This window comes from Culex pipiens, chromosome 3, assembly GCF_016801865.2.
Source record: "Culex pipiens pallens isolate TS chromosome 3, TS_CPP_V2, whole genome shotgun sequence".
NCBI classification, from domain to species: Eukaryota; Metazoa; Arthropoda; class Insecta; order Diptera; family Culicidae; genus Culex; species Culex pipiens.
In genome coordinates, this window is record NC_068939.1 from 84562949 (window position 1) to 84588908 (window position 25960).

The 25960-nt window shown below is 33.2% G+C and overlaps 1 protein-coding gene across 29 annotated transcripts in view; it reads left to right on the forward strand.

Moving 5' to 3' along the window:
- The window catches only part of LOC120418991 (glucose transporter type 1), a 443089-nt gene that overhangs the window by 343329 nt on the left and 73800 nt on the right, over positions 1-25960 (forward strand). For all 29 annotated transcript variants that reach the window (XM_039581540.2, XM_039581537.2, XM_039581541.2 and 26 more), the window contains 5 exons: positions 3877-4001; positions 4094-4372; positions 4447-4634; positions 5254-5343; positions 8373-8495. In XM_039581540.2, coding sequence (XP_039437474.1) covers positions 3877-4001; positions 4094-4372; positions 4447-4634; positions 5254-5343; positions 8373-8495 — 805 coding nt within the window. The remainder of the gene's footprint in view (positions 1-3876; positions 4002-4093; positions 4373-4446; positions 4635-5253; positions 5344-8372; positions 8496-25960) is intronic.

A 25960-nucleotide genomic window follows, 5' to 3' on the forward strand; every position in this document is an offset into this window, starting at 1 on the left:
TGTCTTTGACCACTATTTGATACGACGCAACGGCTTCGAGATACAGTAATTTTTAAATTATAAAATACAAACATATTTAAATACCTTACGCCCTTCTCAAATGTTATTTTCGAGTACTATTGGCTCCATATACACAAAAATGGCTTATATAGGCCTAGGATAACATGTCTACAAAGTTTCATTGAAATCGGAGAGAGTCGGGTACAAAAGTACCAGAAAAATTCCTGATTTGAGCTGGAATTGCTCTATAACAACACCACTACTAGAACTAGAAATGAAATTATTACACTCTAAAAATGTCTTTTCAACCATTTGTGAAAATCCTCATTTTTCTATATTTTTAAAAGGACAAAAAATTGCATCTAATTGTTTGATTTCATTTGGCAGTGTTGCCAACTCCTAGAAAAAAAAACATGATTAAAAAAAATTGTTGTACAAATTTTTTGACTTAAGTTTAACATCAAAATTGCAAACAAAAAGTAATTGAAAAAATGTTTATACCGTGCACCATTTTTAAGTTATAGCTGATAAAATCACTTTTGTATCTTTAGAAGTCTTGAACAACTGAATTTTTTTTCTAAAAAGATCTGAAATTTCATACAAACTTTGTTTCAAAAAAATTGACGATTGGACCAGTGGTCCAGATCGCAAAATTAAGTGGAAAATGGTTTTTCCGTACAATTTAGAAGTTTTTGATGTCTTCAGAAGAGTTGTTGCGAATGGGTAACTTTTGGGTTGGTTGAAAATTAGGGTGGTTCACGATTAGGGTGATTTTGAAAATCTACCTTTTCAGGAATATTTTTGGGATTTTTTAGTCTTGTAGAAAGTTGTTTGGTTGGCCAATCCAAGAACTTTGTTGAAAACACCAAAATTTTATCTCGCAATCAACGCAATCGCAATCTACGACAAAACTTAGAGAAAGCTTTTTGTTCAGTTTTCAATTCAGAGTCGAAAGTATAGCTTTTATAAAAAGTTCATTTTCAGAGCAGGATTATACTGCAACTCAAATCTAATCCGTCCCATATGTAAAAACAGTAAGCCGAGAAAACGCACTTCAAATTGTTTCCGCTAATATGGCTATGTGTTGGATTTTTTTTCCAAAAACAGGATTTTCTATTGTTTTCTGGAACAAAATACTAAATTTTATTGGTTTTTCTGATATTTCACTTGATTTCCAACCAAACTGCATCATTACTTCAAAATTGAAGAAATTACAGATGGGACGGACTTGCTTCGAGCGGCAGTATACACATAAAAAAAATGATGGTAATATTCATCAGGAAATGATGACAGATTTTGTGGCTAAAAAAATGATGAATTTTACCCTAGAAAATGATGAATTTTCATTAGTTTTTGATGAATATTCATCAGGTTCACATTTATACACATCTTTTATGTAATATTACTCAAAAAAACCTACCAAATTTTCAACATTCCAAAATTCAACTTTTTTTTCTGTGTAGCCTTACTGCACAGAAAAAAAAGTTGAATTTTGGAATGTTGAAAATTTGGTAGGTTTTTTTGAGTAATATTACATAAAAAATGTGTAAAAATGTGAACCTGGTGAATATTCATCAAAAACTGATAAAAATTCATAATTTTTTGGGGTAAAATTAATCATTTATTTTTTGACACAAAATCTGTCACCATTTCCTGATGAATATTACCATCATTTTTGTTTCTGTGCGCAGTGAGGAAGAGAAAACATATAGTTGGACAATTTTCGAATTTCGTTAGAGTGGTCCCATACACTGTTCCCTACAAAATTAGACATTTTCAAAAGACAGTAGGGGAAATATACCCATTTTAATCACCCTAAGCCGTTTGACCAATTCTCATCACTTTTGTCGTTTTCCGCTATTAAATCAACATTTTCAGATGTATCAACAATGGAGAGTTGCGTGCTCACTTTAATTGGAGCTATTTATTACTTTGGAACAGTCAAAAACACATAATGAAAGCTGTAATTTACGTTCAATGTGCTGATAGGCCGGTAATAGAAATAGGCTGAAAAAGGGTATAGTTCCCCTATCTCGAGTTTAAAGATTAACACCCCTGAGATTTTTTTTAGCGTTTCTAAGACCCCTTTAAATGGTACCGGGCGCTTAAAATTTGCCAAGTTGACTTGTCAAAAAATAAAAAATGTTTGTTTTCTAGGGTCTAAAAATTAGATTAGATTAGATTAGATTAGATTAGGGTCTAAAAATGCCCCGAACAATAAATACTATTCTCTAAAACTTAACTTAAGCTAAAAAAAATATTTTTGAAGGTTTGCTCGCATGATTTCTCTAAATTTTGCGTAGATTCCGAGATATTCTTTTTTATCTTCGACAAAGTTGCTTGAATTGGCAAGCCCAACAACTTTCTAGAAAAAAAAATCTCAAAAATATTTCTGAAAAGTCACACGGAGAAAAAAGAGTTCCTAAAATGGTGAACAAGCGTTCGTGAAAATGGGAACCACGAACAAAGTGTTCAAATCCCATGGTACGATTTTGAAAAACGTACCATGGCATTTTCATGAACGCTTCACAGAAAAAAAAATGATGGTAATATTCATCAGGAAATGGTGACAGATTTTGTGGCAAAATAAATGATAAATTTTACCCCAGAAAATGATGAATTTTCATCAGTTTTTGATGAATATTCATCAGGTTCACATTTTTACACATTTTTTATGTAATATTACACAAATAAAGAGGTAATATTCAACCTACCAAATTTTCAACATTCCAAAATTCAACTTTTTTTTTCTGTGTTGTTCACGATTTTAGCAACTCTTTTTTCTCCGTGTAGATTTTCAAAATCACCCCACATTTTCAACCATACCAAAAGTTGCCCTTTTTTGCAACAAATCTTCTGAAGACACCAAGGCTCCGAAACTTCACCATGTTTCGGAAAATCCATTTTCCACATTATTTTGCGATTTGGACCACTGTGCAATGGTTCCTGAGGTACAGCCTCTGAAAAAAAGCAAGCAGGAAAAGTTTTTCTTTGCATGACCAGAAAAGCGATGAATTTTTAAATGACGATAGATATGCAAATATGCGTTTGATTTCAATGTTAAAAAATTTAACTATTGGACAATTTCCGAATGAAAATATTTTCAAAATTTTCCAATCAACCTTACATTTGATATTGTTGAAAACAAGTGTCTACATTCATTTTGAAATGTTGAGGTGGATTTGCGGATTTTTTGTGTATAAAATCGAATGAAAAAATAGGTTTAACTATGCTTTTGTGACGAACATTATAACAAGTTTTCTCGTTATACTTGATTTGGCATAAAAGCCAAATTTTCTTTAAAATATATTTCAACAAAATATAAAAAAGTGTTTTCTTGCAAATGATCTACCAGCAATTCCCCACGAAAACAGCATGAGTCGAAAAAATGTTCTCCGATCGGGCTCATTTTTTTTTTGCTGTGACCTACACCGTACTAGGGTGGTCCAAAAAATGGCAATTGTCATCGATTTTCACAAAAATCACATTTTTCTAAAAATAATAACTCCGTGCCATTTCAACCAATTTTAGCTGTGTTGAATGAATAGGAATGGATATTAGACGGGCTTTGAATGAAAACTAGTTAGAAGTTTCAAAAATCTTGACTAACATTTGAAAAGCTCGTATGAAAACTTAAAATGCTGTTTTGAAGGTCTCGGGACCAAAGAGCCTATGTCTGAAAATATTTTTATCGGATTCCTCGGGAAATTTTACATAAAATATCAAAAAATTGTGAAAAATTTGAGCCCAATCGGAGAACTGCTGCTATCGTACAATTTTCGCAGCGACAAGAATTTATTTCTCTGTGTAATATAGCTTCCAAGTATCACCTGAGAATTGAAAATTCTAACTATATTCTCTTCTTCAAATTCACAGGAAAGGTGGCCTGCTGATGAACAACGTGCTCGGCATCACGGGCGCGTGCCTGATGGGATTCACAAAGATGAGTCATTCCTATGAAATTCTATTCCTCGGACGATTTATAATTGGTGTCAATTGTGGTAAGTGATCCGTAATGTGACTGTTTTTGTTTCGGGTCACAAATTTCTAATGTTTTGACTTTGTTTTTGTCTTTTTCTTCTTCTTATTCCAGGCTTAAACACATCATTAGTACCAATGTATATATCTGAAATTGCTCCATTAAATTTAAGAGGTGGTTTAGGTACCGTTAACCAATTGGCTGTGACCGTAGGATTATTATTATCACAAGTACTGGGTATAGAACAAATTTTAGGAACTAATGATGGCTGGCCCGTGCTGTTAGGGTTGGCCATCTGTCCAGCTATACTGCAATTACTACTCTTACCTATTTGTCCCGAATCACCTAGATATTTACTAATTACAAAGCAGTGGGAAGAGGAGGCGCGAAAGGGTAATTCTTGGAGTTCCCGCGATGGCTTCTCAAATCACTTACGTATCTCACTTTCTCTCTCTCTCTCTATGTAGCTCTCCGGAGGCTCCGGGCGTCCAACCAGGTCGAGGAGGACATCGAGGAGATGCGGGCCGAGGAGCGGGCCCAGCAGTCGGAGAGCAGCATATCGACCATCGAACTGATATGCTCGCCGACGCTGCGGGCGCCCCTCATGATTGGAATTGTGATGCAGCTGAGCCAGCAGTTTAGTGGAATTAATGCCGTAAGTTTTCCGGATCATTTGCGCCCCAAATCACTCGATTACTGTGAGTGAATGACTGAACTGAACACAGAGAGGCATCATTAAATGGGTTTTTTTTTTTGAATTGTCATTTCATAATTAATTTCAAACAATAGCGGGAAATAACATGATCGTTTTACAAATTTTAAAAATTTCTCAAAATTAATTACCGACTGCCTCGAAAGAAGTCTCCAACTTCTTCAATCGACCCTCCCACAAATATCCTCCAGACCGTGCTAAATTTCCCACCGGCAGTGAAACTTTTCCCAACACCATTAATCCCTCCTAATGATGTCCAAACAATTAAATCATTCTGCCCTATTAAAGCCCTTTCTCATTTTCCCCGGAAACCGATCCATCACCCTTCAATACTGAAAGAGCAAATACTGAGGCCGGCACTGGGAGGGGTTAGAGACCTCAGTTCAATTCAGTCATTCTGTTCATCATCAACTTGGCAGCATCACGGAATTCCTGGGCTGAAATTAAGCCCCAAACCATCATCAGTCGGATTATTCGAATGTTCACATCCAGTGTCACCACAAATCAAGCTCACAACTAAAATGGCCACTTTTCATTTCATTTCAATGCTCGCAAAACGCAGGTATTCTACTACTCGACGTCGCTCTTCATGAGCTCGGGCCTGACGGAGGAGAGTGCTAAATTTGCCACAATAGGAATCGGTGCAATAATGGTAAGTTGTGGTTTTGCCGGTTTGAGTGATTTGAAAATGTGTTGAGCTGGTAGGCTAATCCTAATCTTTTTTGAATTATTTTAGAAAAACTGTATTGTTTGGTACCTTTTCAAATCGTCGCGGTCGTGCTATCTTGACGCACGTTTATTTTGGGTTAAATTGAATAAAGGACACCGTTTTGTGCAGCTTTCAATTCCTCACCTTTTTACCTTCACAGATCTTCAAAGCTCGATTTCAATCTTGAGAAATTCATCAAAAATTGTGTAAAGTTTGTTAGCAATTATCCAGAAATTTCGCAAATTTGGTACACCCAAAGTTAAAGAACGAGGGGATAGTCCTCACGAAAAGAAACGTGAGGAAAGTGCTATTTTGCGAGAGTATAGTCCTCTCGCGTGTTCATTCGTTCATTGGAACGGTTCATCCTATTGAGTGACTTATATAGACAAATGACCGCCACTTAGTCACCGAACCATGGTGGCCCATACGGCAAAGGCACGGTTCAATATGCCGAAGGTCTTGGGTTCGAGTCTCGGTACCGGTACTTTTTTTTATAGATAAACTTTTTTTGAAGATGAACCCATGAGTAAAGTACTCTCTGTAATTTCGGGATTTATCCTCTCCGTCTGCACACAGTACTATTTTACTGCCCAGTTCTGGGTGTAGAGATTTAAATTATTTTTTTTTTTGATTTGAATGAAACTATTAAAAAAAAGTACAGAAAATACCCGACTTTTTATTGCACTTTTTAAAGCTAAAAGTTGAATTCCTAAAATATTTTATTTTATCAGTTTTCGCATTTTTTATATGTTTTTTGGCATTAAAAATGTATTTTTTTGCGCTATAGTTTAAAGTGGTACTGGAGTAAAAGCAGTTTTTTTTTCAAATTTAGTGAAAATCTTTACAAAATTAACAAACGGGGTCTTTTGAAATCCATATAGAAGCTATAACGAAAAATTTAATATTTTCACAGAATACTGAATTGTATGAAAGTTTCTGGAAATTTTAAATTTTAAACTCATGGGTTTCCAAAACCAATTATTACTTTTTTTAGTCTGCCTCAAATCACTAAATAACTTTCCACTGGATCAAAATATTATTTTTTTAATTAGAGTTTATCGTTTGAATTGTTATAAACCAGAGCAGTTGTTTTGAAGTCATTACTTTAGATAAAAAAAAAGACAAAAAAAAACAAATTTCACAAAAAATCAAATAGTTTTAGACTAGTTCAATCATGCTCAAAATGAATATTAATGCATTAAAATAAGTTTTATATTGTTTCCACGTTCTTGCTAGTCAAATTCCATTGAAATTTTGAAGGTTTAAAAAAAAAATTCCCCCTAAGTTTTTGAGCCTACAATGTACTCTACCAAAACTATTTACAACGGCCTTACTTTCGATTTTATCGCTTCTAATTTTAATTTTGGGTCTAAAAATGATTTTGAAAATTTTATTTGACAATATTTTAGTTTTTATTACAAAAATAAATATTTTTTTTGAAATGTTAGGATACTTTTATGCAACATATTTTTAAATTCAACTTTTATTGATAAAAAGTCCAATAAAAAAAGGGATTTTCCGTGTGCCTTACATAAGGAACGTGTAGGCAATGTCTCATCTAAATTTTTAAAACAAATATTACAATTCAACAGGTGAAAACGAAACAAAAATGCGGAAAAATGCAATTTTTATGCTCATTTTCATTTCAGCTTCTGAATATAAGCCTATTCTAACTGCGGACATAAACTATATTTTTTTATAAATTATTAACTCTAAAACTTTGATAAAGATATTTTTTAATGTATAGTTTGATTTAAAAATTATATAATTTTATTCGAATCGAGCAGTCGCATAAGTGAACTTTATACACACTTTGTAACGGCATATGTGTGAAACGCCAAAACACGCGACTTCCGAAAGGGAAGCAAAATTCCAATAAGTTTCACTTCTAACATTGAAAATTTGTCTGCACAAAATATCTATTAACTTATGGAAATATTTTGTTTTCTATAGATTTACGTCTTTTCAATGTGAATTGTTCCAAAATTCAAGAATTGTATAAAGTTTAAAAACTTTCTATTTGATTTAACCCCTCCTCGAGTTTGACTAAGATCTAAAAAAATCGCCAAAAATCAATTTTTTGATATAATTTGGAGAACGATTACAATTTTAGAAAATTTTACGTTTCAATGTTTGATTTGTTTTATGTGACTTTGCCAACGTTTTTAAAAACATAATTTTCTTCTGTGGTCAGCTATGACTTTCACTTTATTTCTAGCAAAGATATGTATGTAGAAATTTTTGTAACTATCACGTACAAAGATTTATTAGTAATATAAATTGAACAAGATTAATGCAAATTGAAATATTGAAAATGAAACATATTAAAAGTTTTGAAGGAAGGGTGCAAAAAATAGGTTCACATTAATTCTAAAATCCAACTCAAAAATAATACATTAAAACAATCCAACCAGCTAAAATTTTCGAAAAATATCTCTCATCCATCAGAAAGGGAAAGGGCACAGGAGGAGCGCCCCAAATATCCATTCCATATCTAGCCACAGAGGTTGGTTTACCAAACTTCAATTGGAAATCCATTTAAATGTTCCACTAGCGCCTAACCACCACGACTGACTGAACCGTGTTCCAGCCGATGTGTGCCTCACCACCACCACCAGAATCGCCCAATGAAGCATGTACCGAAAACCAAAATTTCACCACAAAATAGTTCAACTAAACTGGAACTCGATGCAATCAATTGGTGCACTTTCGCTTCTTTTCCTCAATCCTAAAAGCATTTAACCACACAAACACATAGAATTGCCTAGGGGTCAAAGTTGATTCGACATGTTTCGAATTACCACCACACCGAAATTGATGCCAATTGTACATTTGTGTGTGCATAACCTCTGAAACCCAGCTCAACACATTTCAATTTAAATGCTACATTTATCAATTGATTGTTTTCCTTTTTGTTCTCTCTTTCCCTTTTAATTCCCTTTGAAAAACAAAAATAAAACGCAAATCTATAGGTTGTGATGACACTCGTATCAATACCACTAATGGATAGAACCGGTCGACGGACGCTGCATTTATACGGATTAGGCGGAATGTTTATATTTTCAATATTCATAACGATATCGTTTTTAATAAAGGCAAGTATCCTTTTTTCATTCCTACCAACAACATCAAACACTCGTGTATCAACACACATTGACACTCACACACATCAATTGTTGCTGGTTGTTGTTCCACAGAGAGACGGTGAGCCGAGGGGAAAGTGGTAAACATTCACCAGAAACATCGCAATTGCGACAACACCCGATAAATCGACGTCGTTGTGCTTAGTTGTCGTGAAGGATTTTTGCCCATCAGTCGCTTATTTTTTTTTTAATTCAAGCTTCTTTTGCTGATGAATTTCCAGATATACCAGGCAATTCTTGCCTAATGTTCAACAACAGGGATCTTTACCCTAATTCACAAAAATAATTCCTCTAAAGCCTGATTTACAATGGCAAATCACAGAATGTTGCGTCTGTCACTTTTACTCCTGTTAACTTTGTTACTTCGATGTCAGAAAGGGATCGCAGCAACCGATGGTCGATATTAACTGACATCTGGATCAACTTGATGATATTTTTAATTTATTGTTTGCGTAAGTTTTATTGTATATGAGGCTTTAAACCCAGAGTTCAACAGCATCAAACTTTTTACCCAATTTTTTTTTTTAAATGGGCTCTTTACCCTATTGTCCAAAACTTTGGTACGTTACTCTAATGCTCAGCCTTTCCTTTGACCAAAGGAGCAATTTAGTGCCATTAGTTCACCCATAGAAAGATTCTTACAATTTTGGCAGCTGTCCATACAAAAATGGTGCGTTATTATTCAAAAATCTTTATCTTTCGAAGAAATTTTCTGATTGATTTGGTGGCTTAGACAAAGTTGCAGGTTTTTTTTTTTATGAAGACTATGGGTCATTCCAGGTCAACTGAGTACAATTTTGGACTCGACCTTCACCGATTTGGACAAAACTTGGAGGGAACGTTCATCTAACGATAGTTAACAGGAATCCTAAATTTGGTGCTGATTGGACCATCCCTCTATTTTTGGCACCGCCCTCTTTTTTGTCGATTTTCTAAAAAAAAATTTTCTTTTAACCATAACTTGCAACTATTTGAGCAAAAGACTTTCTACAGGTTGCATTTTATAGAAAATTGTCCAAGGAATTCGATAAAAATAAAATTTTAACCCTTAAATGCCCACTAATATTACATTTTAACGTTTTAAGTAATAACATTCAGTTTCGACCAATTCCTTATATTTTTATTTGTTTTATTTTATCACCATCGTGTTCCCCGGACAATTTTACATAATTATCAATGTAAACCTAAAACTAAGAAAAACTATTGGCGAGATACAGCGATTTCACTGAAAAATTTTTTTGCGCAGCACTCGAAAGTACATGGTGCACTTTTCAACAAAAAGGGATGAATCCTGCATAGTTCGGTTTTTATATGTGAGAAACTTTTTTCAGTAAAATCGCTGTATCTCGCCAATAGTTCATTTCCAGAGTTTTTTTTGAAAAGGACCAATAAACTATTGTCTTTCATATGTTTATAGGACCTAATCAAAAAAAACTCTAGATTTTAGTTTGAGGTTTACCTTGATTATTATGTTAAATTGTCCGGGGAACACGATGGTGATAAAATAAATCAAATAAAAATATAAGGAATTGGTCAAAACTGAATTTTTAAACTTAAAACGTTAAAATATAATATTAGTGGGCATTCAAGGGTATAAATTTTATTTTAATCGAATTCCGTGGACAATTTTCTATAAAATGCGACTTGTAGAAAGTCTTTTGCTTAAATAGTTGCAATGTTATGATTAAAAGAGAATTTTTTTTTTTTTTTGAAAATCGTCAAAAAAAGAGGGCGATGCCAAAAATAGAGGGATGGTCCAATCAGCACCAAACTTAGGATTTCTGTTAACTATCGATAGATGAACATTCCCTCCAAGTTTGGTCCAAATCGGTGAAGATCGAGTCCAAAAGTGTACTCAGTTGACCTGGAATGATCCCTATTTAGAAAAAAGTAACAAGGATTTTTCTTTAAACAATTTTTAAATTAACGTTTTTTTTTTAACAAAAAGTCGATTTCCCAAAATCGGGTTTTTAATTTTTTTAAATTAATTGAATGTTTTAGGAATAAAAAAAACCCACAACTGTGTATCGTTTTCGAGATATTGCCACTTAATGTTGGATTTTTTCTATAAATTTACAGTATTTTAGATTTTTTAAAGAAGTGACCATTTTGGATTTTTTTTTTCAAGGTTCAAAAAATGTCGTCTAAAAAACATTGAATATTGAACCTCCAATTTCTGAGCTAAAAGAAAAAAAAATAGGAAAATTTAAGTCTCTGAAGGGTGCATTCCTGGTCGACCACTTGGCGGCCATATTTGTTTTAGAAAAACATATAAATCTTGATTCAGAATGTATCATTCAATACATGGGTTTCTCTGTTTTGTTTGTAGAGGCATTTTACATCTCGTGATAAATTCGTGCAGTAATTTTTGTAGTATCCCAGACTATGCCTGTACGCATTTTTTACAATTGAAATGATAACTGTGCCACTCTAGAGCAGAAAATATGAAAAAACAAGAAAAAAAAAGTGAACATGACAAAAATAGATAGGCAAAATGTTATGATAAGAGGTGATAGAATAGCCCAAAAACTATCAAAAACAAAGATAAACTAAATAAAATAAAAGCAAAATAAAATAATAAATATAAAACAAGAAAACATAAAACAAGAAAAGTAAAGTTTTTCGTAAAACAAAAGTTGCTCAAAATAACATCCTAAACAAGGGAAAAATAAAAAAATTAAAAAAAATTGGGCAGTAGAGGGTTAAAAAATCACACATTTGTGATATTTTCTTTACTTAGATTTTTTTTTGAATCATGACTAACATTTCAAAAAGACGTAATATTTCGCTTATTTTAATGACGAAAATATTTTTTTGAAAAATGAAAATTACATCAAATTTTGACGAAACTCATGGTTAGTTATTTTTAAAATCATGTAAAAAAAATCAAAAGGCGGTTATCATCTTGCAAAAGGGAATTAAATTCAGAAATTTTGCATGTCTCTATTCATATTGAACCTACGCTGATACTTTTTAATGGAACTTGTTCAGCAAACTGTTCTCTACAATGTGATTGATTTGAAAGTGTTTTAAAATGTATTGGTGTAATATGGTAGAGGATTGAAAATATATTTGTGGGAATCTATTTTTAATAAATAACTTTTTAATTAAATACATTTAATGCTTAAATTTTTATTCCAAAATATTTTGCTATATTTTTCTGACAAATTGTGCGAAGAAAGGATTTTTCTTGGCACTTCCAGCTATGATTTGGGAGTAATTTCATAGAAAGCTAGAAATCTGGTAAATTTGGATCGAATACTTTATATAGGAGGTCAAATATTGGTCAAAAATGTAAGTTAGAGTCTCCATATTCAGAAGAAATTTGATTGCTATGCACATGAATCCACCGATTTTCAGTAACTTTTCTAAAGAAATATCCTAGAAAAACAAAAAAAAAATCAAATAAAGTTGCTATAGACCCCCCGACGAAATATATCGTAGAACCGGTAAAATGTCGGGAAAGAGTTATCTTATATCAAGCTTGCCAAATTGTTTAACTTATTTTTTTTTTCTATGAAACACAAAGTGTCAGGGTCTATTAAGCTTTTTATCAACATAAATTTTAATAATAAAAAACTGGAAATTTTTTTTATTGAGATTTCACTCAAATAAAGTTTCTTTTTCCAATTATTTTCATTAAAAAAATTCAAAAATATTTTTAAAAAACATAGGAATTTTAGACAGCACTAAAATCTTGAAACATACTTTTTTATCAGTTAAATTCATATTGTAAAATGTATCAAGAGAGCACACCCACAACAAAACGAACCTTCAAGCTAAAAAAAAAAGCGTGGAAAGCTCCCTCCAGCCAATCCAGGAGGTCGTCCACCTCTGAACCCAGTCACTTTTTCCCACTCCCTCAGTTTTTTTTTCGCGGGAGGCAGTTATTGGAAAAATTCAAAACGCATTTCCCACTCTGCTGCACCGATCGATCGGTCGCTCTACGTCGTCGCAGGTTGTTACTGAATGGTTTGAAAAATTAATTAAAAATTGTTAGCAGCAGCACGGCAATAAGCCGACCGGAAATAGCAACGGGGCTGGAATGCAAAACAGCAAAAAAACGCTTGGTGACGTGAGTAGGGTGAAGGGGCTAAAGTTTGACCTGTTTGAAATTGTACTTGAAAATATTTCAAACACTAAGGGTCAAAAATGGGTCCAACTCCCTTTCATAGACCAATCAGCTAGAACAGATAGTGGTCCAGGATCGGTGCGGGGTCCAGGGCGAATGACATCGCCAATTAATGAAAGTTTGTTCGCCACACTCGGGGGCAAATTGAGATGAAATTTATTACCAGTTTGGGCGACGAGGATATTGGCGGTTTTCCGCACTCCAGCGTCATACCTTCAGGGGGAGCGAAGCGGATTGGATGATTGGTTTGGTGGTTTCGGGTTACATTTTAAAACATGCGTTTGTGTGTGTGTGTGTGTGTGTGTCTGTGTCTGCCCTGTGCTTACAAATTATTTAAAATGTTGTGTGTTTGAATGGTTTATTAATTTTTAATACACTAATTATGTGTCGAGCGTGGGATGATTTACAACACCGCAGAGCAGACAGCAGGTTTAATGGATTTGACAACATTGCATTTCTAAAGCAGTGAGATAAATTGTAATCAAAATATCGAAAATTAAATTAGCTAACAAACGTTTTAAATGCAGAGAAAACGAAAAGTATTTTAACATTTTTAAAGAAGCTTTTCTTTTAAATAAAAAACATGATTTGATGAAATCTTCAGAAATCCATCATCTTCATATTAATTTTTATTTCACAAATTTTACATTAGTAAAAGCAGTGTCCCCAAGAAATTGAGGAAAGTTTGACTAAGCTTGTTCTATTTGAAATTTTTCATTTGTTTTTCAACTACACAGTTAAAAGGGTGTAAATTTTGGAAGGTTGAATAATACCTCTTTATGATGCAATTTTACCTTAATTTAGACTGAAAAAGTGACATTACACCAGAAAAGTGGTAAAATTACACATTTTCAGAGGTAAAATTACACTTTTACATTATATTACCATTTTTTTATTGTGTAAGCTTACAGGAAACTACTGATTATAAACCCTCTAAGGCTCAACCACGCCTATAGATGGGTTCCAGTTTGGTCGTGTCCAATACTTTTTTCATGTCAAATTAAGTATGCAATATTTTTTTGTTGCCTAAAACAATGTTTTAATGCGATTTTTTGCAACTTTAAAGCTTATTTTTCCTTTTTACGGAAACAAATTAAAAAATTATCCAAAACAAATAAAAAAATATCAAAAATATCAAAAAGCAGAAGATTGAAGGTTTAAAGAACGCATTTGGCCGTTGCAAATGTTTGTCAAAGTTTATGTCACCTGCCCTTTGAAAATTGGTTCGGAATATCAGATAGCAAAGAATTTCTTTTTCAAAGACTTCAAAATTTAAATGGAAATAGAAGTCTAATCAAATGAAAACGATCTTAAATGCATTTTTCTGCATGGTCGTTTAAAAAAATTCTGAATCACTTTTTAAATTAAATTTTGAATTCATAAAAATTAGTATAAGATTTGTATTTGTGTGCATTCTGCACAAATCATCATAATTTTTAATTATTTTTGAAGAATCTTAAATTTAAGTGATTTATGACCAGTTTGTAAACAGATTTGCACGCAAGCACTACTCTACAAGATTTTTAAAGAAGAATGAAACTTCAACCTATTTTAAAGTTATTTGTGGATGTACCTCAAACTTAAGTCTTAATCAATGATACAGTCAATATTATGCCAAGTTTATTCTATTTTTCTAATATTTTTGAAAGCATTTTTTTTTGCTCTTAGTGAAAAAGACTAAAAAATCAATTTAAAAGAAAGTAAAAAACGTTAACTTTTAAATTCATTTATAAAAACCGTTTTTTTATTTTGATGAAGTGCACCATTTTTGAGTTAACCCTCTGCAACCCAAACCCGCCTTTAGACGGGGTTCGCTTTAAAAAATCGCCAAAAATCAATTTTTCAACCAATTTTCGATCTTAAAACGCATTGGAAAGAAGAACTCTTAACATTTTTGAAAATTTATAGGTTGGAAGTTTGACTTATTTTATGTGACTTTGCCAATGTTTTTGTAAATGTAATTTTTTTAGGGGTCAAATTTGGCTGTGTTTTTTACTAACATTTCCTATATTTTAAGTAAAAAGAAGTATGTAGTAATTTTTCTAGTGCCCCAGACTATGCCTCTACGCATTTATTTACAATTTAAATGATAATGGTGCCATTTTATAGCAGAAAATGTGAAAAACATGCAAAAAATTGAAAAAGTTACTTTAAAAACATGAAAAAATTAGATAGGCAAAATGTAATGATAGCAGGTGGTAGAATAGGCCAAATACTACCAAAAACAAACATAAACTAAACAAGATAAATGCAAATTAAAATACTAAAAATTAAACAAGAAAAACATAAAACAAGAGAAGTAAAGTTTTCGAAGAACAAAAGTTGCTTAAAATGACCTCCTGAACACGGGAAAAATAAAAATTTTCGAAAAAAAAAATTGGGCAGTGGAGGGTTAAAGCCATTTTCAAGATAAATTATTCAACAAAATTGATTAATATTCAAAAAGCTGAGAAAGTTCTTCACTATTTGTTTTTTGAGACATTGTTGATCCGACCTTTAATTACTTTGACCCTCAATTTTCAATCAATGATATTTTGAAAGTGAACTTAAGTAATGTTTTGTCAACTCAAAAAAAAAAATCAGATTTTTTAAATCACGACTTTTATTTCAAAAGGGCTTAAATCATATGGCCAGATACATTGACCAATAAGTGCTCTGAAATGTTTATTGTTGTTGTTGGTTCATTTATCTTAAACCTTCTTGATCATTCGCTGCCCTGAAATGTTTATTAGTACCGTCAGTGGAGGTGACTATGAGTCAAAAAACGATACACCTCCCGTATTTTCTCAGTAACAAAAACAATATAAATAACATCGAAAATCTTTTAAGGTTAAATTGTTCTTAGATAGTTTGCTCGAATTTCCCCAAAATATGGTGGGATTTGTAAACTCAACCTTAAATACCAATCGTTTGAAAATTGACCCAATCTCACCCCTTAGAGGAGGTGACATTGGGTAAAATGAAACTAAAATGATGCTCAAATACAAAGATAGGGTCAACACAAGTCATCCAGCAGTGTTTCTTGTTCGAGGGAATCGAACTGACTTGCTACAATGATTGAAGTAGAGATTTTCAAATATTTTGCTACATTTCGAGCAATTCCAACGAAAATATTAAAAAGTTGATTTTTCGAGAGGTCATTTTTGGGCAAAAACGTACCTCAACTTTAGGCAGCTGCCAAAATTACAGGATTTGTTCTAGGAACGAGATTTTTCAGCTAAGTCATCTTAAGATGTCCCCTACACAACCCTTTTAGCAGAATTTAGTTTCATTGAGAAGAACCTGAAAAATGGTAAAATCCGTAAAAGATCACTTTGACCCAATCTCACCCCAAGACCCAAGGACACCCCACTGACGGTATGTCCGAAGTTCAACTGGAAGTACAAAAAGTTAGCTTTAGATTTAAATTCCAAGCAAGCTTTAATTCAAATTCCAAATATTTAAACTATAAGCTAACCAACACAAATCATTCCAACCAATCTGCAGCAAATTAAGATAACCATCACCATCACACCCGACAAGCTTTTTTTGCGAATGCAAAAACAAAATCAATTCTCCATTCCGGATAGTTTGATCCTAATGCAGGGTGAAATTCGTCTAGCCGCACACGTGAAAGTTGTTGTGCCGAAAAATAAATACAGATTTTCAACAGAATAGAAAAAAACGCTGGGCTTTCGACAACGTGGGGTGAAAATGTGCCAACCACACCAAACCGAGTGCAAAAATTTGGTATGCGGACAAATATTTTCACCAAGTGGAGCAACAACAGCAGCAACAACTATCACAACAAACCACATACACACAAACATACACACATACAATTATATAAATATTTCCCTATTTATCTCAACGTTTGCTAGTTTTTTAAAACCCCATATCTATACGTGTCTGTTTCCGACTTTATCTATATCTAACCAAAACCCTAACCTAACCCTGTTTTTTTTTCGATCTGACAAACATGCATAATCTATCTCCTTCTCTGTCTCTCTCACTATCCGATATATATATTTAACCATGTTCGTGTTATTATATTTATAAATATTTGAATGATTCTGAATGGTGATGTGATTTTTATGTTATTTCATAGTTTTCGTTCTTCCCCTCTAACCCACCTTCTCCTCTTTTCCGTCCCTTTGCGCACCCACCCAAACCACCGCAACCCATGTTCCGAGTGCTTCTCTCGCCGCAAACAATTCAAAGCTCGTTCATTTTTTATTTTCAATAACTGTTTTATTTCCCTATCTCTCGCTCTCTCGGAAAAACACATTCACACACGAATGCCGATTCAGCCGATTGTGTTGATAGAAATATTTTGGCTAAATGCTTTCGATGTTATCTGGTGGGCTTTCCTCCTCTTGTTTTCCACTGCCCCAACCGCAATTCATTCATATGAGTGGGTAGATAACGTGAATGATGCGGTGAATGGGGGGGTTGAGGATGAGAGATTTCGAAGAAATTTTTATAAACGGTTATTGTGAATGGGTGTGAAAACCGATGAAATATTAATGTGAAGAGAAGGAGGAATTCTTGAAAAAAGACGTTATGCAATTACTTGATAAATGGGAATCATTAAAACATTTTTTTTATTTAAATGTCTGCTTGCAGAATGTCACAAGCTTGTCAATTTCTCAAAACTTTCAATAAAAAGTTCCATTCTTGTGATTATTGCATTCTTTTTATCAAACTCGGCAACAAAAAGTAAACATTGGTACAATTTTGGGGAATTGTATCCGGAGAAATGGTAAACAAATTAAACAAAAATGCAAAAACAAACATGTTTTGTATAATTTGAAGCTTTGCAAAATACATAGAAGAGCAATTTTTCACAACATTGATCAATTTCGTGAGATTTTAATTTTTGAATTGAATTGATTAGACTCTAACTTCTCAGAAGGCTTCCCTATGACCAAAGATGCCGTTTGGCGTAATTGGTTTGCTCACTTCGGTAAAGTTATAAGTATCGGATAGGACTATTAAGAAAAAATAGATAAACTCTTATGAAAATATACCCATTTTAAATTACATGTTTGTCACTAAAGAATTTCCAAAATCTGTATTTTTTTAATTTTAAAATATTTGAAAGGACCAAAAATGGTATCTTTTGGGGACACAAATTAACGTCGAGTCAAACATTTTGATAAAATATTATTTTTTTAATTGAATTTCAAGTTAGAAAGAACTTCACATTGTTTAAAAGTGCGCCATTTTCAAAAAGTTAAAAAAAAAAGGAAATTTCCTATCAAAGTTATTGGAGATTTGGGTTTTTGTTCCTGATTTGCACTTAAACACTTCAATTGATCTTTTCAATGTCATTTATGGAATATGTGAAATTATAAATAAGAATATGTAGATTTGCACATTTTTCTAACACATAATCTATCAAAATTCCCTGATTTAGTATAACCATGGTTTTTTAATGTGGTTAAACAGAGGTTTATCATAAAACAACGAAAAAAAGTTGTCAAACAATGCTAGATTTTTTGCATAATTTTCTACCCACACTTATAAGAAAAGAAATATTTTTTTATGAATAATCTAAATAAACAAAAAAAATTAATCAGGCTTTCCCAACAAACATTTAAGGCAATTGACTGGTTTCATGAAAAATTAAACATATGTTATAACATCGAAAAGTGTAAATTTACATCTTTTTGCCTTTCTTACAAAAGAAAGGTTTAAGGTTTGCTTTTGAGAAAACACTTTTCTCAGAAATCTTAAAAAAATCGTGCCCGGCGAGGATTCGTCCCAGGCAAAAATTCCTATAACTAAATTGAAGGTTTAGATGCGCTCTTTCGATTGATTTTTGGCCCGAAACCCGGAACTCAAAGTTTGTTTTTTGAGAGCTCTTTTTCTAAAATACTTGAGCGATGTCTGTATCCGCTCCTAAAAATTTGTGTCTTCCATCATTGGAAAACCGCTCGTAAAACCCACAATTTTTATAAGTCAGATTTGTAGCCGTGGGGTCGGAGACGAACATTTTATTTTTCGATTCACAATTTTCAACTAGTAAATGTGGTCAAAGCCATTTTTAGAGGTATTTTTCAGGGCTGCGGAGTCGGGTCATGTTTTAGACGACTCCGACTCCGACTCCGACTCCGGCTTACTGAGTTAAGCCGACTCCAACTCCGACTCCGGCTCCAGCTTTCAGCTTTATATGACTCCGACTCCGACTCCGACTCCGGCCTGCCAACTCTAGCCGACTCCGACTTCGACTCCGACTCCAGCTTTTAACAAATTGTTGACTCCGACTCCGACTCCAACACTAACTCTGTATTAAGAATATCTTTCAATTCAATTCAATTCATGTTTATTTGTTGTACTTATCAGAATACAATATGCTTAACTTATTACAGGATGCAGAGTTTTGGAGATTCTTACAGCTACAAATTAATTCAGATACAATCATTTGATGAAATAAATTCCGTAAATTTCGAATAAGCGAGAGCAGAAAAAACTTTCTAAAATAACTGCTAAATTAAGAATATCTAAAAAAAATGTTTAAATAAAATCTCCATTCCTGTAACTATCCCCCACCTATTAGATATTTTGAAGGTTATTTTGCAACTTTCCTTCAGTAGACATAGTCGATTCTTTAAGCAACTCTGTTCACAACTTAGAATTAATCAGCTGTTCAAAGGTAGTCACATCTCAGCTTAAAACAACTTCACACAAGTAATACTTTAACAACGAAATAAATTAAATGAAATGAAAAGTATTAATAACATCACTCACATGTTCAGCTCACACATGCGCGTATACTTGTAAACCGGGGGTACATTGATAAGTTGAAGTTTTTTTTCTTGCAAAATGATTTACGCAAAATCAGAGTATTTCCAGATGTAAAATAGGATTCTGTTTTTAAGAATAATTGTAATTTTTATTTAATTAATCTGAAATTTAAATTACTGTTTATTAAAAGTTGGTAAACATTCAAACAAATATGTAATTGATATTTTTTCCAAAAAAAGGTGGACCTAGCCTTCATGATTGATTTAACGTAAAAAATCATTTTGCTTACATTTAGGCTGTAATTTGTATGACACAAAGTAACTATCAAAGTCACCCTGGTATTAAAATAAACAGTTTACGTAACTATATTGCAAACTCTACTGAATTTATTTGAAAATACATACATGGACATTTTGTGATCCAGCCCAAAACATGTTTTAAACATATGATAAAATTCTTACCGGTTGAATGATATTTGAAAAAAATCAAGTTCTATCATTGTTACCCCGGTTTATGGCATTTAAAAAGAAATATTTTATGGCCGAAAACAGCCATATTTTATTTTGTAGAGAAATAGTAAACATTAAGGAAATCGATAAAATTAATATATTCAATGATGATTTCAAAATTAGTTGCAACTTATTTTTGATATTTTTTGTCAGTTTCAAAAATTTACAACACGACACGATTTTTTAATTACTTATATACAAAATGAGCATGTTGAGTTCCAAGTAATAGATTGATATAGGGGAATTTTGTGTATGTTTGGCAGGGTAAGCAATCGCTCTTAACTCCATCCAATTTGCTGATTTTCACTATTTAAACAACTCATTTTTCAAAACTGTTGATAGAAACTTGTGTTGTCACATCCTATTGAGCTATTTATCACTCGATTTCAGTTGAAAACGATTTTATGAGCTGTAATTAAACATCAGCGAACGGAGCGACGGCGCCGAATAGCCACATTTACTCTAAAATTCTTTGTGTAAATATGGGTATTCGGCGCCGTCGCTCCGTGCCATACTTCCATACACTTAAGAGCCCAGGGCGGTGATGTCCTTGTAGATAAAAAGGAAGACACTAGTGGTTGGTACTAGCAATGGTGGCCGACAGCTATAAAGTCAACTTCGTTTTAATTGAACATCAATGTGCTGATATGGCAACATTAGAGGAATTAGATGCTGTTCCCCTAATCGTTGATAATTTGATGGTCAATTTTACAAATGTTTTAAAAATGTTATAATTTTATTTAAATGCTGATAGTGATCCTTTGTTATTGTGAAATTTGAATTGAAAAAATACATAATTACAAGCAAAAGGAGGGAGTGAGACATCAACTGAATATTTAAGATAAATTTGTGCACAACCAAAATTGATTATAATTTTATAAGTTATGGAACTACAAACATGGGTAAAAGAGGGGAAATTTATCATTTACTGATCATATTGAAATAATACAGTCAGTGCTACCCAATCAAATTGAAAATGCTTCAAAAACATGGTGGCATCTGATAAATCTCTTGAACCAACACATAAATTAACTGAAAAAAAAAATCGCTATGCGGTTAAAAAAATAGGTACATACAAGTTTTGTAAACTAATTTGCATTATAACAGAAACTGAACAATAAAAAAGTTTATAAATTATATTGAACTTAAGATAACTCCGACTCCAGCTCCGACTCCGGGTTTATCCGAAATTTTCGACTCCGGATCCGACTCCGACTCCAGCTCATAAAATTTAGCCGACTCCGACTCCGACTCCAGCTATTCGAGTTTTGACGACTCCGACTCCGACTCCGACTCCGACTCCGACTCCGACTCCATGTCCCAAAAAAGACCCGACTCCACCGACTCCGGCTCCGACTCCGACTCCGACTCCACAGCCCTGGTATTTTTGGACTATTTTACAGATAACACTATCAAATAAAAAGAATTCAGTTTCAAACAAAAATCTATTGGAAAACATGCGCCATAAACTGCTTGGGCCCAAAATTTGAAGCTTTTCCAAACTGTATTTTCAGAGGTATAGCCATGTTAGTGTTTTTCGTCTTATTTTTACCCTATTTTTTCCTATAAAATTTTTGGTTTTATACATAATCATATACTAAACGCCAGTACATTTACGCTTGCGCGTTTTACGCTGCGCGTGAAAATGTTCTTTCTGGCTTCTCATAATAGATCGACTAAGTGCAATAGCGATACATATTTTTTAAGTTAATCATAGACTAAAATTAAAGACTGAGTACCCTTTATTTTTTTTCTTATAATGTCAATCCAATATGTTTTTCTTAATTTAATTTAAATATCTTGCGACCCACTATGTACCTCTGAAATTTAAAAAAATGGCATTTGAGGTTTAGCCTAAAAATATTTGAAGCTTTAGGTAAAATTCTCACTGGGTGGTATCATTTTGTTTCTGAAAAATTAATTGCACCAATATATTTGTCGGAGTTTCATCATTTTGTAAGAAAGGCTCTATTTCACCTCTGGTGATATTAAATCGGGTTTTATGTGCCATTGATTATTTATTTCCATAAAAAATCAATCATTAACGAAGTAATATTAATTCAAATTATTGTTCAACCTTCCAAAAAAACATTTTTACTGTGTAAAGACATTTACAAATTTTGTAGAAATGATTCCTCTACTACAGTACAGAACTTCAAAATCTAAAAGAGGCAATAAATTTAGTTTTACTCTTTAACGATTTTGTAAAAAGAGCGGATTAGAACTGATCTTTACTCTATGTTTATTTCAATATTAATCATCATATTAATCTTTATGATTTATTTAAAACATACAACAACTCTTTTAAGTCAAATGTTGAAAAAAAGTTGCGAATGTTCAGAAATATATTCAAATAAAGGTAATGTGATGGCATTCAATGCAGTTGCATTTAATTTATTTATCAATTATGCAGACAAGTTTTTGTAATTTTTTTAACATGCCCATAAAGCTGAATAATTATTTTAATTTTCAAAACACTTTGGTCAATCCAAACTAGCAAACTTTCTGCTATGTAGAAAAATGAGCTGTAAATAATTTATCTTAAAAACATATTTCCTGTATAATCCGTATTTTCATTTTTTTACCAATCTTTCAATTTTAGTGAATTCAGTGAAATGTTAGTGACTTATGAACGATCGGTAACAGAAAAATCCCTATTTAAGATAAAGTATACCTAAATTTGGTGGCCCTTCAAGTTGGTTCAAAAAATTCTCTAACCACGAACATTTCTTTTAATCTTTCCTAATCATTTGTTTTATTCTTTTGTCAATTTTCCAAGCGACTGGCAAACACATTACGTTGATATCTTCCAACAGCAAAAATACTTAATTAGGGAACAATTTAGTCCAATGACAAGTTTCTTATTCAGAACACAATCCTCAATTTCAAGCACGAAACATCACGTGGCGCCCAAAACTTGTTACAAGCTTGCGCTATGTGTACAACCAATTAAATCGTAACATTCCCTGCAAAAAAAAAAACAAAAGAAAAACATTCGAAAACACCGAATAATGTCCTCCACCGCACAACTAATTCCTTCCCGGGGAACTTCCGGCAATCAATGCCACCGCCCCAACCCCGGTATAGTTTGGCGCTGTTTTTTCCCCCAATTTCGTCCGAAACGGTAAGCTTCCAGCAGCTCGTCGGGCCAAAAAGGTTAAGCTCATTTGTGTTGTTCCGCAGGGGTGACGTTTTTGTTTCCACCGACACCGTCCGACTTTGGCATGGCGCTAATGACTGTGTCATTATTATTCGGGGACTTTTCTTGGCGAAGCCACCCGCAAGAACGTGGTCAGAACACCCAAAAATGTCACACCGTTTTGAGAGGGGAGAAGAAAACAACAGCTTCACCAAAACTGTCAATAAATTGCCACCCAAATTGGTTCGAACCTCACGCTGCTGAAGATGGGGCGGAAAGTGTAACTAACCTAGCCTTCACCCCCCGGTCACAAGGAGGAAATAAAAGTGCCAAAAACAACAACCCAGTCCACCCATTCACTTCCGGGCAGTGTTCATTGTTATGGTTTTTTGGCACGAAGCAGAACGGTGACAGTTGCGAAAAGTTTCCGGTGGCGGCGCAGCGATCGCTTGGGAGTAACGTCAACCTTTGGTTTCACATCCTTGGCGGCCAAACTCCACACCGAACAAAAGTAATAATGAGCTTGGTCACACACGCGGAAAGGAAACTCAAAGGGGAGCAGGTTCCGGAATGCCAAGAGGGACAATAAAATCGGGTGCAAATTACTACTGAGCTTTTTTTGCTTCTTTTCTATAGTAAGCTAAAGTAAGTAAGCCACCCAAAAGTTGGGTTTTCCTCTCCCCTTGAAAATTACATATCGAAACAAAGGCCAGCACAACAAGGCGGCACAAATAAAGGAACAAACTTTGGCCGGAGTGACCAAAAATGGGCCAAAGTGCCGACCACAACAAAAACAAAAACAACAATATCAACAGCAGCCGCACACGTTGTAATTATGTACAGTGAGTGTAGTTTGGCACACTAATCGGTTTTGGGTTTGGTGATTAGTTTTGGGTTTTTTTTTTGTTTGCGGAGTTCATATTGGCTCTCAACCTAGGGGTACCTCAAGCGGTCTAACTGTTACGCTAAACAAATTATGAAAGACATTTGAAAAAAAAGTCGTCAAAAATTGTTCTTTTTAAGGTGAACGGGACGCCAGCTCTTGGACAACTTCTGTTCAACTTGAATCCATATCTGAACTCGACAGATTGCTTGCTATCGACCTTTTTAGCTTCTGCGAAAAACAAATCTTGATAAGTTGCGGCATTTTCCTTAAAGGTGCTTTCAAAAACTCGAGTCGTGGTTTCAATATGGCACTGCCTTCCCGTATCACCTTTAAGGAAAACGCCGTAACTAAAACAAGTTCTTTTTGTTACAGACGATAAATATCGAGATAGCAAGCAATCTGTCGTGTGGAGACATTGATTTTGAAGAGAAGTTCCCCAAGAAATTGCGTCCCGTTTCACCTTAAACGTTTAGAAAGTGTTGAATGAAATAAGTAAAACAAATACTATTAGTTCTTCTATCTAATTGTTGCAATTAAGGACAACATGATTCAAAATAGTCTAACTTTGTTCCAATTCTTTTTGTAGATGACACTTTTGAGGATTAATCATAAATTATATCAGTAGTTACTAAAACATTACTCCTAAAATATTTGTATTGAAAATCTCTGAAGACCAGAATCCGATTGATGAGCAGTGTTCTTAAACAGTGTGATTTTGTTTTAAATACTTTGTTTGATATTTCCTAAAGAGTTTTCATAGTTTTTAAATAAGCTTGCCTTTCCTAAAATGCATCTTTTTCGTTAGAGCTTAGGATGGTTCCAGATAAATGAATTTTGGACAAAAAAATTTCAGGAATAAAACGAAAATATTATAAATTAGAGGTGGGCTAAATCGCTATTTTTAGGAGCCGCTCATTTTCGTTCGCTCATTAAAAAGAGCCGCTCTTTTGAACGGCTCATTCGCTCTTTTTCATAATATGGATGAAAAGGATATGTGTGTGATTTTTGAAGCCATATAACATTGGAATTATATAAATTATTTGAAAAATAAATAACTGAAAACGAGAAGATGCCCTAGAAAACCATAGGTCTTAGAGGTCTCTATGTAAACATTTTTACTCGAACCTAAACGTTCGAATAATTGAATGGCATCCAAACTTAATTCTAGGATTTAGAAGAAATTCCTATTAATTTTTAAATTGCGTTTATCTCTGCCAAAATTGAACTAATGCTGATATTTTATTTAAAGACAATATTCTGTTAAATCTTTTCTACATTCTGATTTCATCGATAAAGTCTATAAGTTTATGCGGGCAAGAGAATTTAATTTATTTCCAAAATTTCTAAGCAATTTAGTAGATTTTTTTTTGTAATAATTTACAAGGTAAACAATTTGAAATGCTCAAATTTGTATTGTGGCAACACTTTGATGTACGATCGATCAGTACAATGGAATTTTTTTCATTTTGTTTAGAAAATCATTTACTTTTAGAATTTCGAAAAGAAAAATAAGAAACTGAAAATATGAGCTTGGAAACTATAAAGGTTTTTTTTTTAATATTGTCTTCAATGCTATTCACCAAGGCAAGGGACAATGCTGGATTAATTATATTTGAAGTAGTATTTTCAATTCAAAAAACAAATTTAACACTACAATTTGTTGAAAATTCTATCAATTATATTTATAACAAGTTTAAAAATTATTCCATCTTGGAACGATTCTTTTAAAAGACTGGAGTTTGAAAAAGAACCGCGGTTCTTTTATTTGTGAGCCATGGTTCGTTCGCTCTTTTTTTGCCCACCTCTATTATAAGTCAATATTTTTGCGATTCCGTCGTGAATAAAAAATATAAATATTGAAATAGAAAGCCATAGTTTCAACATTTGCATGGAAAAAGTGTTTTAAAATGCATTTTACACTAGTTCAGTTGTTTTGCAAACATTAGTTTTCAAAAAATGTAAAATTTGACGAAAAAAATTTTTTTTTACCCCCAGCTTTGAAGGGGGGGGGGGGGGGTGGAG